Source organism: Fukomys damarensis, unplaced genomic scaffold (assembly GCF_012274545.1).
Source record: "Fukomys damarensis isolate Sample0158 unplaced genomic scaffold, DMR_v1.0_HiC HiC_scaffold_3, whole genome shotgun sequence".
Lineage (NCBI taxonomy): Eukaryota > Metazoa > Chordata > Mammalia > Rodentia > Bathyergidae > Fukomys > Fukomys damarensis.
This window is the reverse complement of record NW_022900915.1, coordinates 17,099,861-17,118,473: the sequence shown is the minus strand read 5'-3', so window position 1 is coordinate 17,118,473 and position 18,613 is coordinate 17,099,861. Positions and strand designations below refer to the sequence as shown.

The 18,613-nt window shown below is 41.3% G+C and overlaps 1 protein-coding gene across 3 annotated transcripts in view; it reads left to right on the top strand.

Annotated features, from left to right (window-relative positions):
- The first annotated feature begins 1,850 nt into the window (after window positions 1-1,850).
- Window positions 1,851-18,613, top strand: part of Cystm1 (cysteine rich transmembrane module containing 1) — a 60,668-nt gene continuing 43,905 nt past the window's right edge. For 2 of the 3 annotated variants that reach the window (XM_010613815.2, XM_010613814.2), the window contains exons 1-2: window positions 6,751-6,938; window positions 13,836-14,023. In XM_010613815.2, coding sequence (XP_010612117.1) covers window positions 6,766-6,938; window positions 13,836-14,023 — 361 coding nt within the window. In that variant the 5' untranslated portion in view covers window positions 6,751-6,765. Of the gene's footprint in view, window positions 1,886-6,750; window positions 6,939-13,835; window positions 14,024-18,613 lie in introns of those variants that run through there. The other variant, XM_019206044.1, reaches the window with a different exon arrangement.

Genomic DNA, 18,613 nt, shown 5'->3' with positions numbered 1-18,613 from the left:
CGCCTGCCCTGCGGTTCTCCCGCCCGTTCGGCTTCCGGGCGGTGGACTGTGGGGCTCCTTGTTTTTGCGGTCGCGCGTCGCCGAGTTGTCCGGCCGGGAGCGGGGCTCGCCCCACCCCATCTCGGGGGACGTCCGCCTCTGGTTGCCACTTCTGAGGCGCTGCGGTCCTCTGAGGGAGGCCTCCGCGGGTGGGACACGAGTAGGGGTGGACGACCATGAGGGGACTCCGAGCCGGGCGTTCAGAGACGCTATTGCGGATCGGGGGACCTGACCGCTCCTGGGGTCGCAGACTTGGGATCTGCGGAGACCTGTTGGAGACGAGAGGTCTGAAGGGTGGAAATGTAGGTGAAGGAAAAGAGGGACCAACGGAGATGGAGACTTGCTCTGGAGGTTGAAGAAACACGATTTGGTGATTGGATTGCGTGCTGGGTGTATTAGCGGGGGGAAAAAGAGTTTGGAGAATTCTGTTAGAGTCGGTTAGGAAAAACTTGAAGTGCTCAGATAAGACTTGAGGTTTTATTGTGCTGTGGGGAGCCATTGATTTTCCACCTTTATCCCAGTACTAGGCATTGAACCCCGGGCCTCACACAATCCTAAGCAGATACTACACTGAGCTACATCCCCGGTCAGCCCTTTTAATTTTTATTTTGATAATAGGTTATCCTTCCCTAAATTCCTTGAGCTGGCTTCGAATTTGAGATTCTCTTGCTCTGGACTCCAAAGTAGCTGGAATTACAGGCATGTGCCATCACAACCAGTTTCAACCATTGAAATATTGGCTGCATTGGGGTGGGGGAACGTAATGATGCCGCGTCCCTGAGATTGGTGTGACAGTCTAGAAAAGAAGTGATAATACCCATACTCTTGTCTGATACGATTCCTGGAACCCTGCTTATGAAGTATGCGCTCCAGATACATGGTGGGGTGCAGGCAGCCAGGTGCCCTAACATCCCAGCCGTTGTCAGCAGATGTTTTTAAAATTTCTTAAGCCAGAAGGAGCACACCCGGCAGCTCATTTTTCTTTGGTCTCATTTGACTAGATTAAATAACTGGTTGAGAGCTGTGCATGGAGATTGTAGGGTCCACAGCCCTTTGCCCTTCAGAGGTTTCAGTGTTTGATATCCTAGGGTGAAATCCAAATGCCAACTGAGTAGTAGATGTCATACTGAAAAGTTATTAAAAGAGAATAAGAAGGCTAGGGGTGTAGATCCGTGGGGGTGGGGAGGAGAAATAAAAGCACCCAAAATATGAATGTGGGACATTTGGTAAACTGTAATTGTAAAACAGAAATTTCTAGCTCAGTCCTTTCTTGTCAGCTTCTCTTGTTTGTGTGCTTCTCTGTAAGTTGCTTAAATGTTGTGTTTTTCTTTTGGTTTTTTGAGACGGGGTCTTTCTATGTGCTAGTTCAGGTTGGCCTTGAACTCACTGTATAGCCCAGGCTGGCCTTGAATTTGCAGCCGTCTTTCCTCAGCCTCCTGGGTGCTGGGATTACAATTATAGGCTCCCCTGTCTGGCAAGATTGCTTAAATTTCCTGAGAAACAGGAAAAGACTTTTTTGTTACATAAAGAGGAATGATTTGGTGATTTATAGTTGTTCCCAGCCCTGCTGTGACCAAAGATATACCCAGCTATCCATTTTATATTCATGCTTTAAAAGTGTTGTTTTCCGGGAAGAAGTGAAATGGCTGAACCTTGTAACAATTTGTACTGTATGTGTGACTCCAGAAAACAGATTTGGACCTCCAGGGATCCAGTACAGTAAAAGGCAGTTTAGGGAATTGCTAAGAACTTCAGAGGGTGGCCGCAGCTGGTTGTGTGCATAAATGTAGAAACCAGCACAGCACTCCAGGGAGAGCAAGTCCAGAATGGAGAGTCCCGGGAAAAGGTAACTTCTAGTCATTTCAGTGAAGTCATTCTCTATGCAAGAAGTCCCCATAGGTGATTTTAAAAAGTTCCAAAGTGCATAAAGGGCCACAGTGGTTTATAAGGGGCTTTTCAGGAGCTTTCTAAATTTCCTTGGAAATTAGATGTATTGGCCCCATTAAAAAAAAAATTTGTTTGTAGTGCCAGTTACTCAGGAGGCTGAGGTGAGAGGAGAGGGTCATTTAAAGCCTACTAGTTTGAAAATAGGATGGGCCACATAGAAAGGTCCTATCAAAATACTTAATTAACTAAAGAAAAAACTGTAAAATAATTTTTGTTAACCATTTTCTAAATCTTTTTGATCATGTTTGAACTGGACAACTAATTATACTTTTTTGGAAACATTCCACCCCTTCCTCCCTTAGACAAAGTAACTATGTGCTTAACTATGGGCAGTTAAGTAGGCCAAGAGTTTTTGGAAATTTTCCGATTTCATTCACTCCCACGCGATTTTTCACTGGTAAAGAAGTTAAGGCTTCATTGTCAGAAAAAAAAAAAAAAATGTTAGTGTGTTTCCCTAAACACAAGCTAAGCTAAACAACAGGGCTGCCTGCAAGGGAAATGGTCTCCTTTGGGTGGAATTGAAACCCCAGTGAGAGTTAGGAGTGGGGTATAAGCAAGAACATTCAGAGCCTTCACCCTTGTCACTCAAGGCCCTGGCACAGAAACATAACTTGATCTTGAACCACATAATGATCAGAAGTCTTCACAGTGGTAATGAGAATTAATGAGAGACTATATGAAATTTGAGCTCCAAAGCAGACCCTTTTTTTTTTTTTCTTGGTTCTTTTTGAGACAGGATCTCACCATGTAGTTCAAGCTGGCCTCAAGCTCACAGTGATCCTCCTGCCTCAGCCTAAGAGCTGGGATTACAGGCATGTACTGCCACACCCAGCATTAGACTGTTTTAATTTTTGGGTGAAAGGTATATTTTGAGGTAGAAGTTATAAACTATTATAAAAAGTCTCGTTCAGATTCTAAGTCCTTTTTGCAATTTTTCCCCCCTCGGAGTCTATAGAGTTAGCCTATAATCAAGATCCAGAGGCCTGAGGTTAAGTGAATGTTTGTATTTCCTGTGTAAATAAACTCAGATTTTTCACTACCTTAGTCTAACTCTTGTCTTGGCTCTTTCTGAGTGCCTACAGGGAACCAGTGACACCATAGACTGCGAGGTAGGCAGCTTTCCATCCAGCATCCTTTCAGCAATAGTGTTACCAGAAATTGTCTCAGCCCTGAAAAGTGTTAGTCATTAAGCTTGTCAGAGACAAAAGTAGGTAATAATGCTCACTAAATCGGGTGAAGAAATAGCCACCAGTCCTGCTACAAAGCTTACTAGAGTCTCAAGTGCTTTTGGATTACCCAGGGACTCTTTGGAGCTTTGACATTCAGCTCTTAGATTTCTGACATTTGCTAGCCAGGTGTAGCACTCGCATCTGAAGGAAATTCAGGTGAAGAAACTTCCTGTTTTCCTCAAGCTGAGCTGAGTACTGTACTCCAGGCCTCCAAGCTCCCCACGCTTGAGCAAGGCTACTAATTGGCTTGGCTATAAAATAGGAGTCAGCAATTAAAAAGTAGCAGTATAAAAGCAAGGGGATTGATGTGAGTTGACCCTCCAGTCTCACAACCAGAAAGGTTCACACCACTCTGAGTACTATATACAAAGGCCTCTTCAAAAGGAAGTGAGCGTGGATTGATGTCTTTGTAGTTTTTAGGAGGCATTTGTGGACTGTTAAAACTGATGATCTCTGATTTAATGATGGTTTGACTTAAGATTTTTCTTCTTTATGATGATGCAAAAGTGTACCCATACATTCTGTTTTTTACTTACAGTATTTAAGAAATTGTTAAGTATAAGATATTTAACATTTTATCATAAAATAGGCTTTCAGTTAGATAAATGTCCTGAGCACATTTAAGATAAATGAGGCTAAATTACGGAGTTCAGTTATTTAGGTTAACTACATTTTTTATTACAGTATTTCCAAGCTATGATGGGTTTTTCATGTAAGTCAAGGAGCCTCTTATTGATTCAGGCCTGAAAGCCAGATCTAGGAAACTGGATGGGTCCTCAAATGTAAAGGGGGCAGGGTAGAATAAAGCAAGGGAGACAGGTGGTGTGAATCCAGTCTCTGTGGGCAGCAAGCCCATGGTATGACCTTGTCACAAACAAGGACTTATACATATATGTATGTATATGTATAGTTGCACTCTCATTAGTAGGTTTAAGGGACTATTGGTAATCACCATATAAGGCTGGTTACTCTATCTGAATTTATTTATTAGGGAGTACATGTCTTATTCAGAAGTGCCTATGACTAGTTCCCTGATGATTTATACTAAAGAATTGTTAGCTAGTCCCAAGAGCATTCCAGAAAAAAAATACATCATAACTGAAAACTATCTAGTTACTTTTGGTATTCAAAGAAAGGCAGGGCATTAGTTGAACAGCAAAGGTATTTGGGGAAATGGAGGCCTGGAAAATGTGCTTGACTTCTGCCATATTTAATTCTAGTGCTTGAACATAGTACTTTTCTAGTCAATTTTCAGTATCAGAGCCTTAGAGGGATCAGTTGGGGAAGTTACATGTGAAGAGGGGGACATCTGTAGGGAGCATACTTATCTCTTGAGTCCTTGTCATTAAGCCTAGTGCTTAATGCTTTCCTGCTTGCCGTAGCCTCCTAGAAACTCCAGACTCTAACCCCCTCCTGTCTTTGCTCCCCAACACTGTCCTTTAAAGGTGATCTAACCTTCCATCACATTTTCTGCCTCTTTTGGCTCTATTAACTTTGTGGTTTTTTGTTTGTTTCTAGATTTGTTTGGGGGCGAGGGGCTTGCTGAGATTGAACCAAGGGCCTTCACATTGAGCTACATTTCCAGCCATTTTTTATTTTTTATTTTGAGTCACTTAGTTATCCAGGCTGGGCTTGAATTTGCATTTCTCTTGCCTCAACTTCTCAGAGTGCTGGGATTACGAAACTGCACTGCCAGGCTAACTTTGTTGAAGTATTCTTAGTGATCTTTGATGTCTGGTGTTGGCTGTATGAGAAACTCCAGTAAGAAATAGTTGTGTTTAAGGTAAAGAAGAGTGCCAAATGTCTCTTAACACTTCATTTATATTCCACCGACATGATTTTTGTCTTGTCTCCATACCACCTTTACTATTAGTAAAGTAATACTCTTCTTTAAATTGAATCAGTTTTTTGTTTTTTGCTTTTGTTTTTTTTAGTACTGGAGATCGAACTCTGGTCTATGCATGAGGCAGGCGGGAGCACCACTGAGCTAAATCCCTGGCCCTAAATTGAACCAATTTTTTAAAAATCCTAAACTTTATTTAGAAAGGAAACTGCATCCTTGTCTTAAACAGAAAATTACTATATCACCTGTCACAAATAGATGGTAAATATAAAAGGTTAAAATGAAGTTGTTTGTTCATGCTTCCAAAATCATGCCATGTATTGCACCTGTGGAAATACTGCCTTCGCCCAAAGGTATGACTCACTAATAGTGAGCAGGCAGCAGTATGTAAGTGGTAGGGATGATTAGGGAAGGGAGGCCTTTGAAGGGACCCCTTGAATCCTGTCCTAGAACTCATTGGCTTTCTAATACTAGGAAGGCCACAGAATCTAGAACCTAAAAAGACATGAATGAGATGCAGAATTACTAGTAAGTAACTAGTAAGATACAAAGTTTGCCAGGAGACCTAAGTGGTAGTGAGGTTGTAGTATATACTATATTAAAGTCAAGGGCCTGGCTTCATTGGTGCTGTAATATATTGCTCTTTCTTTGCAGATGTGCTCTTGGAAAACTTTTTTTTTGGAGGCTGGTGGGATGTCATTTTTAAAAAACTCATCAGTTCCCCCAACTACTTCGAGCCCTTTGTCTTTCACATGTAGAGGACTATGTTTGTGGATGTTATTAATAACAAGAATATGAAGTTGTCTCTAGCATTTCTTTTTTCCAGCTATTGTTGTCCATAAAGCCTATGCCTTTAAAAATTCTATGAAAACAGAAGAAAGAGGGAGGAGGAGCTGCCTGGGGGTTGTATGATCTCTTAGTGTGCTGCCCTAGGTAGGGAGGAGTGGTACTTGGTGCTACTGTTGTACATTATAAATTGCCTGCAATGTTAACTAGGCTGTGGCTCCCTGCAAGGGTCAGGAGAGTGTGCTTTCATGGTGTAGCAAGGCTTGGTAATCATCAGGAACCAGGAGTGCTTAGTTAAATTGCTAGTGCATTAAGCCATAGGGGCGTTTTTCTAAGCCAACAAGATTTTAACTTTCCCACAAAGCCTAATGTAATGCTCTGGGAGGAGGCAGGCAGAACCTGCCTTTCAGGGGCTGTGCTAGTGGGGGACTGGGCCTGGGAAGTGGCCTAGTTGGACTTGTTGGGAGGGATGGCCTGTCCCTTTCTAGTGTGTCCTCTCAACTTGGCAGGGGACAGAGTTCCCTTTTCTCTCATGGCCCTAACCTTTCCTTTTATTTCCCCAACTCACTTTCTGTGTTAACAGCCTTCTTCCCTTTTTCATTCCCTTCTGTTCACTGCTGCCCTCTCTTTTGACCTTTTCTCTTGCTGGGCCTCATTTTCTCTCCATTCTCACTTTGAGGGCAGACTGTTTGAAGTTTCAGACTTACAGTGCTGCCATGTATGTCCCAGTGACTAGATGTAATTCAGAGGCTGCAGCCTACTTTCCGAGGAGGAGTCAACCTTTGCTTCTCCACTGACTTTTCAGTGATGGGCTGCTGATCAGAGCGCCACACTGAGTGGGTGAGTCTAGGCATGCCCCTCCCCTGGGGCCCAGCAGCATGTTGGGACATCACACACACATGCACACACGTGGGCACACGCATGCATGTGTATGGATTTACTGCTGGGAGCTGTCAGACAAGGCCCTGCAGCCCACCCTTGGAGACTCTTCCTGAAGCTGAAGATGAAAGAGGGTCTGCATTCAGGCAGTCCTCTGGGTTTTGCAGAGGACCTCTAACATTGTATAACTCCTTGCATCCTCTGGACCCACTGAAGTGAGTTTTGTCTTCATAGCTAAACTACCTTCGACATACCTATGAAATCTGAGGAACTTCCAGCTTTTTCTGATGCATAACAGATTAATGAAAATGTTTTTATTTTCATATTTTTCATTAAGCCTAATCTGATGTTAAGTTCATTCTTTTTTTTTGGTACTGGGGATCGAACTTGGGTCCTTGCACTTGCAAGGCAGGCCACCAAACTGCTGAGCTAAATCCCCGGCCCTAAAATTCATTCTTAACATGTGGTTATTTCATAAATATTGTTGAATGATTGCTTACCATTGTTATCTGACATATATAAATAAAGCTAGATGAATCCTTTCAAAAGAAGTAATAAGTAAAGAAAATAAAGGTGCAATGATGCTGAAAATCCACTCTTAGCAGTATGCGCTGTCTTTACCCTTATTCATGCTATACTGTTCCATCCCTCAAATGTTCTGCACTTTTGCACATTGCTGCCTGTGATGGAAGCACGAAGATTGAAATAATCTGAATTTTAACATAACTCTCAATGTGGTTATCATTTTCTTCTAGAAGCTGCCTCTTACCTTCCCTAAGTCATTTGTTTACTTTTGGGGCTCCCAGGACTATACTTCTGTCTCAGCTTGGTTTTGTGATTCCTGATGTTATTGTCTCTCTCTGAAGAGGAACTGTAGTACCTGGAACCACTAATACTTATAGTTGATATTCCTGGAAATTTTCATGAAATGAGTACATAACTGTGAATGAAATAAACTAATATGTCAATGCTAAAATTTAAAGGAAACTATAAAAAAGAGACGAATATGATATGGTAACACAAAGCCAGTATTTCAAAAGCAATTTTTAACCTAACCACATTGGAAATTATAAGTCTGAGATTCAAAAAAAATTGAGGAGCCTAGAATATAAAACAATCTATTTATAAAGATTCTATTTTAAGGCCAGTGAAAAGAGGCCATTTTAGGTCTCTGGGTTTTTAACACATTCATGACAAGACCATAATTCCTATGTCTCACTGCCAGGCAGCTTGAACCTCTAATTTTATTAGCAAAAAGACCCATAAACATGATTAGATCCATTTGTATTACCAGTGGACAAGCCACCCAATGAGACAGTCGTGCATGTACCACCAGTGGTTCAAACCAGCAAGAATGTGTTAAAATTTTAAAAAATTGTTAGTACATGTTTGCAGTAAATGTATACATAACACATTTTAATTCTTTACTTTTCCTTCTGCTCTCCTCTCCTCATCTTTTGGTCCCCTACCCATTTGCAAAAGATAGACTACATCATGTAGTGACCTGGTATCATCTTAGTTTGTATAAATATATTCTATGTTGCTTGAACACAGGTAAATTCTCTAATGATACAGTTCTCAGAACACATCCCTGTGATTAAGTGAGGAATGACTGTATACCTGAAAGTAGAGTTCCTGGGTCATAAGGTAAATCCTGCCAAATATCATATGCATTTTTCTAAAACCTTGTTTTAGCTTTTATTTATAGTCTGTGATACAGTGAGGATTATTTTGTGTATAAACATAGGGATGAAAGCTAAGCCCTCTCCGCAAGGATATATAATTAATCCAGACCTTTTTTTTTTCTTGGTACTGGGAATTGAACTCAGGGCCTCATACTTGCAGGGCCTGGAGCTTGCAGGGCTTGCAAGGCTCTTGCAGGGCCATTGAGCTACATCCTGGCCCTCCAGACTATTTTTTTTTAATACTACCTTTTATTTTCTGAACTGCACTGGTGCCTTTCTATTAAATTAGATGATTGTACTGTGTGGGTTTGCTTTTAGGGCTCTTCTTTCTGTTATATTAATCTATCAGTATTTGTTTTAAAGAAAGTTGGGATCAGGCTGACTATATATAAAATAAAATATAAGTCTGAGGTATAAAATTTGTGGTACTGAGGATTAAACCTTGGGCCTCATACTGAGCTACATCCCTAGCCCTTTTTATTTGTTATGATTTTTGCTTTGTTTTATTTTGTTTGAGATAGGGTCTTGCTAAATTGCTCAGGCTGGCCTTAAACTTGAAATTCTCCTGCCTTGCTTTCCTAGTAGCTGGAATTACAAGTGTGTGGTGCTGAACTTGCTGCTTTAAAAGTTTTCTTATGGGGCCAGGGATTTAGCTCAGTGGTTCTGCCACCTGTCTTGCAAGCACAAGGTCCCAAGTTTGAGCTCCCAGTACCAAATAAACAAATGAATGTTTTCTTATATAACATTACATTGTACTTCAAAGCATTGTTTGTTTGTTACCAGGGATCAAACTCAGGACCTTGTACTTGCAAGGCACACTCGGTGCCTCTGAGCTAAACCTCCAGCCCCTCAAAGCATAAATTTAAAACAAAGGCTAGGGGTATAGCTCAGTGGTACAACACTTGCTTATTTGTAGGTATGAGATCTTGGGTTTGATCCCTAGCGACACACACACACACGCATGCAGAGAACTCCATATAACTATTACATAGATACAACATAATTTAACTTAAAAAAATTTTTTTAAATGCAAGGTTCTGAGTTCAATCCCTGATATCAAAAAAATTTTTTTCTGGATATGTAGGGTTTTTTTTCCTGTTTTATTTCGGTCTTTTTTTGTTAGGGGCTTCAGTGTCTGATCTTTATTCATTCATTTATGTATGAAGCAATAAATGTCAATTGGAAAGTCTGCACACGTGAGCTTTACTTTGGGAGATTAGATGAGTCATTTCTTTGGTATCTTCCCAAGCATCAATAAATAAACATATATATATATATATATATATAATTTTCTTCTTTGAAACTGTGTAGTTTTTCCACAAGAAAATTCTCCACTTTCCTGCTATCAGAATCAGTGCCAGTCTGTCTACCAGGTAGATTACAATTTAACACTGCTTTTCAAAGTTGTTATTATTTTTTTATTTCCTGGATCTCTGCTTCGATGAGGTCTTTTTTTATAGTGTCTTATCTCCATTAACTACTTTCCCAAAGAATAGATTCTGCTTCTCATTGTATGGTTGAATGACTGCTAATCCTGTGACTTTGAGCATGTCTTGAATGGGATCGCGAGATAGCAGTGTTCGATAGTCTATTAATGGCCCTTGGCTGCTGTGCTATTTGAGCTGTCCCTTTCAAAGCTCTGACTTGTCTTTAATGCCACATTTTCCACTGCTCACATTTTCTTTAATGTAATGCTCCACTATCATTGGGTTTGCTTTTTACCTGACCTAATTTGTAAGGGAAAATTCTCATGTTACAAAGTTCAGTATCATGCCTTAAATTTAAAACTTGTTTATATTTTGGTTTTGTTATATAGTTTACACTAGATTGCATCAGTGTTAAAAAATCTTTTTTACTTTGGTTTATCTCTCTACCAACTTGGGAATAATTGATTCACACTGGGTGAAGTCCTGCTTTTCTCATATCATCCCTAAGATCTTTGATCCAGCTCAGATGCTTTTTTTTTGTGACTTTTGCTATTCTCTTAGTTGGACTTTTTCCTGCTTAGAAGAAACTGAAAATAGAACCAGGTCTTTATTTGTGTAAGATGACTATCTTGGGAACTCAGGGAAGTAGTACATGTGAGAGGGGGACATGGTGGCTGGAGCACCTTTGGGGTTTATGCTTTTTATTAGTGCTCCTGTGAACAGTGGATGAGATCTTTCCCCTAGACATTACACAATTCCTCAGACAGGAGAAAAAATCACCTACTAAAAATAAGAGGGAGGCATGATTGAAGGGAAGGACACATACCCTTGAAAGAGAGCCACCCCCCACTTTTGGTACTGGGGATCGAACTCAGGCCCTTGTACTTGTAAGGCAGGCGGCAGAACCACTGAACAAAATCCCTGGCACTGAAAGAGAGTTTGAGGGCCCCAGGAAGAGAACTGCATATAATAATGAGGAATAGATGCAACATGTGGATCAAGAAAAGTTAGGATGTTCAGTGGTGGCACGCCCCTGTAATCCTGACAATCAGGAAGATAAGGCAGGAGGATCAGGAGTTTAAATTTAGGCTGGGCTACATAGTGAATCCTTGTCTCAAGACAAGAATAGAGAAAAAGTTTAAAACATGGAGGCCTGAAGTCCTAGTTTTAAACCCTTCATTTTTTTCTGTACTCACAGCTCACTATTCTTAGCACACTGTCTTTAGAGAAATGTAGGCCAAGACTTTGTGCAGAGACTGATCATTACTACAAAGTCTTGTCAGACTGAACAAGTTAAATCACATTTTTAATGAAATTAGGTTGTATACATGATTTTCAGGACAGAGTTCTACTTCTGTGATTTAGAAGTAAATAGTGGAATGGTTGTATGGGGGTTAATGAGACTGATACTGTGTTAATCAGGGATTACTAGAAGAAATGAAATGCAGATATGACCAGCATTTACCCCCAGATTCAGGTGATGGTGGTAGTTTTAGTCACCATGAACCTTTGATTAGGGTAAGGGGAAAGGCTTCCTTGAATGGGGTGCAGTGCCATGTTGGCAAAAACTATGGAGATGAGAGAAGGAAAAGAACTTTAGTTTTTTTGTTTGTTTGTTTTTTTGTGGTACTGAGGATTGAACTCAGGACCTTGCATTTGTGAGGCAGCTATGGTGCCACTGAGCTAAATCCCCAGCCCTTCTCGTTCTTTTTTTAGTCCCTGTTAACTGTAAGAGTCTCTAAAATGGGGGCTAGAATGCATCTGTGCTGAAAATAGAGACTCTCAAACTATCTTGATTCCATAATATAAACTTTCAATTTTTAATCTCTTCCTTCAAGAGATTCTCTCCACCCCTGCTGTCTCCTGTGAGGATGAAGCCCCTATCCCAACAGTCTGTTCACCACCGTTTTTCTAAAAATCATTTTCCTTTTGTATAGCTTCTCAACCACTTGCCCAAGGGAAGGAATTGAGCCATATTATTGAGCCTGTTCCCTAGTACTTAGCCCACTGTCAGGGCACTGAGTCAGTACAGCATAAGTGCATACTTGGTTAAATGTTACTCATAAGGGCTCATTAGTTTATCTTGCCATTGGTTCCCAGAACTGAAAACTTTATAGGAGTAGTTTGGGTTAGGTTGGACTTGGTCTTTGATTTATGAACAGTTAAAAATGATATGGAGTCCCATTTCTTTCCTTCTTTCTGCTGTGCCTTTCTGAAGTGCCCACTTCATTTTAAGGCTGACAGGGCTGTAGATTGGTTGTCAAGAATTCTGTGGGCCAAGCACGTCTTTTCTAAACTTTGTGTGTACCTCTTAAGATGAAAGAAAGAGGGCCAGGGATTCAGCTCAGTGCTGCCACTGCCTGCCTCATAAGCACAAGGTCCCAAGTTCCATCCCTGGTACCAAAAAAAAAAGGGGAGGGGAATGGAAGTGTTATGAGAGCTTTTTACTGATTGAACCATTTCAGAACCAATCCTAGTGGTCAGAGGATGACACTTGTGATTGGCTTAGTCCTAGATTCCTTGAATTAATCATAATGAAAAAGGAGAGGTAGTGACCTAGATTGGTTTATATAGACAAGGCTCACCCTGGAGCTGGGGTGTGATGAGCTACATGAAGAATGAATGCATACCTAACTGGAAATCTGATTACTGTTAGGAAGGGAAAATATGGATGTTACATGGGTAACCAACAAATTCCATCATTAATTTTCATGTAGATTTTTATAGAGAACCTTATGGCTATATTTTCATATAAAGTCACTTAGGAGTTTATTGACTGTATGCTATGAAAAAGACTGGTGAATTTATGTGAGTGTGAGACTTTTACTATGTAGTTGGGGATAGAAAGCACTGAAATAGGTAAAAAGTTAAAAATCAATAGAGGAGATGTGCAGCAGTATGATAGACATTATATTGAATGAGTCATATGTAGGATGCATTATTTGTATTTCCCAGGAATGGTTTATTTGCTTTTAATCTGGAAATCACTATGCTGGACACTGTGGGAATGACAAGTGGTAGAAACAAGATGTTGGCTCTCAAAGCTTCAAGTCCAGTCTAGAGAATCATTGACTGGCTTGGGGACTGGTAAACATAGCCTTCCTCACAGAAGCACACTGCTGAGGACTGGACCCTGTAAATATAAGTGAGGGTTTCTACTGAGCTCTGCAGAGTCCTAGAAGCCTGGATAGTTAGAGGAGATGCTCAGCATTCTCCATTGGCAGCTCTGCCCAGCTGCTCAGTGAAGTGGGTCTAGGGAGAGGAACCAGTTGACCCTGGTTCCCAAAGCAGTGCTTACAAACTGGATTGGTCACAGATATGTGTCTGTGAATATGTAGGTGTGCATGTGTGTAGTCCCATGTTACAATTAGCAGTACTCCTTGTCAGAAGTCCCCATTGTGACCCATCCCAGTTTATTGAAGAGTTTCTAGTGCTGGGTCAATTTTGACCAATTGGATTCATAGTTAGTACTATTAGATTGTCATTTTAAACTCTCCAGTCACATTTATGGAATATCGAGGAATTAAGAGAAACAAAATATCTTGTTATTCATTCAACATATCTATTAGGGGCCTGCCTTGAGCAGGCACAATGCAAGGCTCTAAGGACATAGTGGTGATCTAAAACTGTCGAGCAGAGGAGACAGACAATAGGTAAATAAGCAGATACATGAGATAATTGCCAATTGTGGTGATGATGAGAAAAAAATAAAATGGGTAAAGCTGGTGATTACAGGAGACTTAAGACACATTTAAGGCATTTTGCAAATGATCTCATGGGTTGGAAATTTTTTCCCTGATAATTTCCATAAGTTAACACATTCCTACCAGCTTGTACCACTGGTGATACACACATGACTATTCCATCAAGTGCTTTGGGACAGTCCCATCGGGTGGTACAGACCTCCCAGTGGGACAGTCACACATGTATAGCCCCATCATTAATGAGTTAAATGCAAATAATTTTCATCCTTTTTGTCTCCTGTGCGTGCCCTTTGCAGGTCTATGATGAACCCAGAGAACCCTCCACCATATCCAGGCCCAGGCCCAACAGCCCCATACCCACCTTATCCACAACCAGCAATGGGGCCTACAGGGGGGCCCTACCCACCTCCTCAGGGGTACCCCTACCAAGGATACCCACAGTATGGCTGGCAAGGTGGACCTCAAGAGCCTCCTAAGACCACAGGTGGGTGTCTGTGAATATGTAGATGTGTGCGTGTTTGTGTGTGTGTGTGTGTGTGTGTGTGTGTGTGTGTGTATGTAGTTCCATGTTACCAGAGAAAATGCGTGGTTTCTTTGGTAGAGAAGAACTATTTGGCTTGTGGTTAATATTACTGGCTGAGAGTGGCTTCCCAGTCAAGAGGCCCAAATCAGTTCTGCTGACTTCTTTCATCCTATCCCTCTGGGACTGATGACTTCCTGGCCAACAGGTTCTCAGAGCGCCACCCCCTACAGCATTGTGTAGGAGTGGGGAATACTAATTGTGTTCCTTATTTGGCAGCCAATTTTGCATTTCAGTTTTCACCTGTTGGGGTTATTTTACCTGTCAACTTGTTGACCCTCAAGTCATCCTTTTGCCCTGTTATGGGGACTGGTTTTCTTTACTAAATATTTTCATAATTTAACCTTCTAGTTAAGTTTTGGTCATCTTCTAAGTCTTTCTTATGTGCTAGAACAGTGCTACTCAGAGTTTAGTCTTGAGAAAAATGCCAGTCCAAAAACAGTACATGGTTACTGGATGATGAAGAGTATAGAAAGTAAGAGTAAACATTTAGAAACTTTGAGCAGTTTGACATTCCTGTGACATTCAAGCATATAACCTTGCTTTTTACAAAAGGTGAAAAATTAAAAATAAAATATCTTGAGAAGCACTGTGCTAGATGTCTTAGTGACTTTTATAACCCTTGGTTTTGTGCAGTAACTGGTCTCTTACATTTCTTTCAGCTTTTTAAAACAGCTAATTCTTATTAATTGCCTATTATTTGTTAATATTCTCCTGTGAACCTTTTATACATATACATTTAATCCTTGTAACAATCCAATGAACTTATCCCCATTTTACAGTGAAATAAATAAGGAATAATTATTAATACAAGGTCACTCAAGTAGAAGCAGCACATTCCAGATTAGAATTCTGATAGTTTGCGTATCAGTCAGCATTTCATTGCTATGACTACATACCTGAGAAAATCAATTTAAAGGAGGAAAGAAGAGTATATTTTAGCTCAAAGTTTCAGAGGTTTCTGTCCATGGTTGTCTGGTTCCATTGCCTGTAGGCCTGTGATGAGGCGGAAACATCATAGTGATAGAGTGTGGCAGGGGAAAGCTGCTCACTTCATGGCAGTTAAGAAGCAGAGAGTGAGGGAAAGAGATAGAGAGGAAGGGGCTAAGAAAAAGTTACAGTACTCAGTTGCTTTGAAACTCACTAAATTTGGTACTTGATGCATTTTGATATGAAAATTTTCACATTTATTTGGTACCAGATGCACAATGTCAGTGTCAATAGCCTTTGACTTACTACCTTTCCACCCAAAACAGTTTACTCAATACTCAATACTGTCAACACTTATATTTCCCAGGATCAGTTAATGATGAATATCAATGTATCACTGTACCTAAGGGCATGTTCCCATAACTCACTCCCTTCAAATAGGCCCCACCTCTTAATAGTCCATTCAACTATGCTGATCCATGGGTTAATCTGTTGTTGAGGTTAGCACTCACATACTCTAGTCATTCCTCTAAAGCACATCAGTAAGCAAATCTTCAACAAAATGATTGATTTCATAAAGGCAGTTGAAAGCTGTTCAACATTCTTTCCTACAGATAGACCCAGGAGTTACTCTTTCATTAGTGTGTGATTTAAAACTGCCTTGTCCCATTCTGTACTCAAACATGGAAGGTAATGTCAGATGGTCAAATTTTCCTCTCATCTTGGGTCTTGCATTTGTGAATGGGTCCCTTTGGGGGCGTAGGCTTGCTAAGGAATGTACCCTTTGGGGGAACCATTTTCTTCCTTATTCATGGGATTATTTGGGGATTTCCTATCAGAATCATGTATTCTTCTTTAGTGTATTTGAGCTCTGTTTGGAAATTTATGTCTCCCCCGACCTCCATACCAAGGATCGAACTCAGGACCATGTACTTGCCAGGCAGGCATGGTGCCACTGAGTGCCAGCCTGGAAATTTAAGTTTTTCCTCTTCAGGTTCTTTAGGCCCATCTACTGTTGCAGATTCTCCCTGCTAAAGTTCAAGTTTGCAGTCCTTGCTGTTAATGGCTACACAGGTGGAAATGGTTTCTTTTTAAAAGAAAGGATCTCTTTTAGCCTTTTTAAATGATGTCTGATAAATAGTAAAGGCTTAACAAATTGTGTCAGTAGGTAGGTAGAGAAGATGGCTATTCTAAACAGAACCTTCTTTGGTCGTCTGTTTATGATGCAGAGTTCTTTTTTCAGATACTGTAGCCAGAAAAACAAAACAGAACTTTCCATTGGTTTTGGGTAACCATGTGATTGGAAACAACAGATGCTCATGAGAGTAAGCTTTCCCAGAGGGCACACCTGCAGGTTATGTCAAGGATGTCCTGGACAGTTTTTAATAGTAATCACTGTAACAACTAGTGTTCTTGAGCACAGTGTTTGGAATTAGCCTTGTGTAATCCTCAGAACAACTTTGTAGCATCAGTCCCATGATACACAGTTAGAAGCTGAGGCTCAGCAAGATTGTGTTTCAATTGTTGATTGTATAATTCCAAAACTCTGGCTTAAAACAGCAGTGATTTATTTCTCATGATTATCTGTCTTAGCAGGGAGGTTCTTCTGCTTCACGTGATCTCTCCTAGGTCCAATTGGGTGTCACACTCAGCCCTTAATATTACAGCTCTGAACTTTGAGTGCTTGTGCCTCTTCAGCTCTTAGTATTACAGCTCCTGGTGGCTCCCAAACACCCTTCAGCTCCTGTGAACCCTGGGCTCGCAGCCCCTGTGATAGCTTTCTGGAGCTCTTCCATCAGCTTTCAATGCCTCTCTGAGGCTCTCTGTAGGTCATTTCAAGTCTCTGCATATCACTGCTGGTCTCCACCAATCTCCGCTGCTCTTAGCTCTTTCCTGTTCCACCACTCTCTGGAGCTCTTTAAGGGTAATAACCTTTAGTGTTACAGCTCTTTCTTAGAATCCACTTAGCTTGTTCTACCCAAGGTAAGAATCTTGAGTAGGCAATAGAATCACTGGAATGAAGTTTTTATTGGGTCCTGTGCTGCAGCACAGTGTGGAAGTGCATAAGGAGGAGCCCTCTGGGACTTAGCCCAGGACTGTGTGGGAATCCTGCATATGAGAGAAGAGCGGCCTATGCATGCGTAACTCCTTGTATTTTGCAGACCTACTTGGGGACTTTTGAAGTAATAACTGAAGTGGGTGGGGTCATTTGAAGACATTGCAGTCATCCAGAATAGTTGCAGGGCAGTCATCTGGGGTAGGTCCCTGTTTCAGGCTTGCTGTGGCCAAGGCAAGTATCTTCCAGAGCAGCCCTGGGGCATGTAGGACAACCTCAGCTGTGATGGTAACAGCTTTGCTGAACTGTGGGAGAAGCAGTGGCTCTGCTGAGTTTCTGTGAAAATGGCAGGGGCTGAAATTGCGTCTTTTGCTGCTGTGAGGAGAGACTCCAGGAGGGGTTGGAGTGTTGATCTTTTCTTATTGGGATTTGAGGCCCCCAGTTCCTCACTGATCCTTGCCTTGTCAAGTGCAGTCCTCCACAGCTCAGGGAGACAGCAGCAGTGGCCTAGAGCTGGGAGGGAGGCGGGTTGCACTGTCAGCCATGCTGGAGCTCCTGTCAGGGCTGCAGGACCAAGGATGAAGGCCACCCCGGGGAGTTGGGGGAAAAGGACCTGATGGCTGTCAGCCCGGTCCCTCTGGCTATCAGAGGGAAAAAGGAAGGATTGAGCTTCATTTTTTATCTTGCTTTCAACCATTCACATCTCTCCCATCTGCAAAATATGTCCACTCCCAAGACTACCAGACAAATGACCCAATAACTGCATTGGCTTAAAATCCATCATTTAAGTTGTTTATATGTAGATCAGATCTCTGATCTGCCATGCTGGTCCATGCACCCTACCTTTGTCTTCTCCTCCTTCACTCCCCACCCCTCGTTCCCACTCTGTATCACACATTTCTGGAGATCGGAATAAAGTAACATCTCCATGAAGCTTGTCTTTACCTATATGGCACACTCTTTTAGAATTTGACACTCCCATGTGCCTCACCTATACCCAGCGCAGACTTCTTTCAAAGAACCACTTCTCTCTCCTGATTCAATTAGTTTCTATTTTATATTCAGTTTAGTTTCTTAATGTCTGCACTTAATCAACATTGTTCCTAATGTTTTGATTTAGGCTTTCACCATTTTAAGGCTACAAGTGACAGAACCTCAACCTTAAATATTTATTTTTATCTGAAAAAGATTTGTTTCCTACTGCTGCTTAATATTGTACCTTTAAAAATATTTGGGCTGAGGGCTGGAGATTTAGCTTCACAGTATGCCTCACAAGTGCAGGGGGTCCCAAGTTCCTTTTTTTTTTTAACTGCGGTACCAGAGATTGAACTCAGGACCTTTTGCAAGGCAGGCATGGTGCCACTGAGCTAAATACTCGGCCCAGGGTCCTGAGTTTGATCCCTGGTACCAAAAAAACAAAATATTAGGGCCAGGGGTTGGCACAGTGCCTTCCTGGGAAGTGCAAGGTCCTGAGTTTGATCCCCTGTATTAAAAAAAAATGTGTGTGT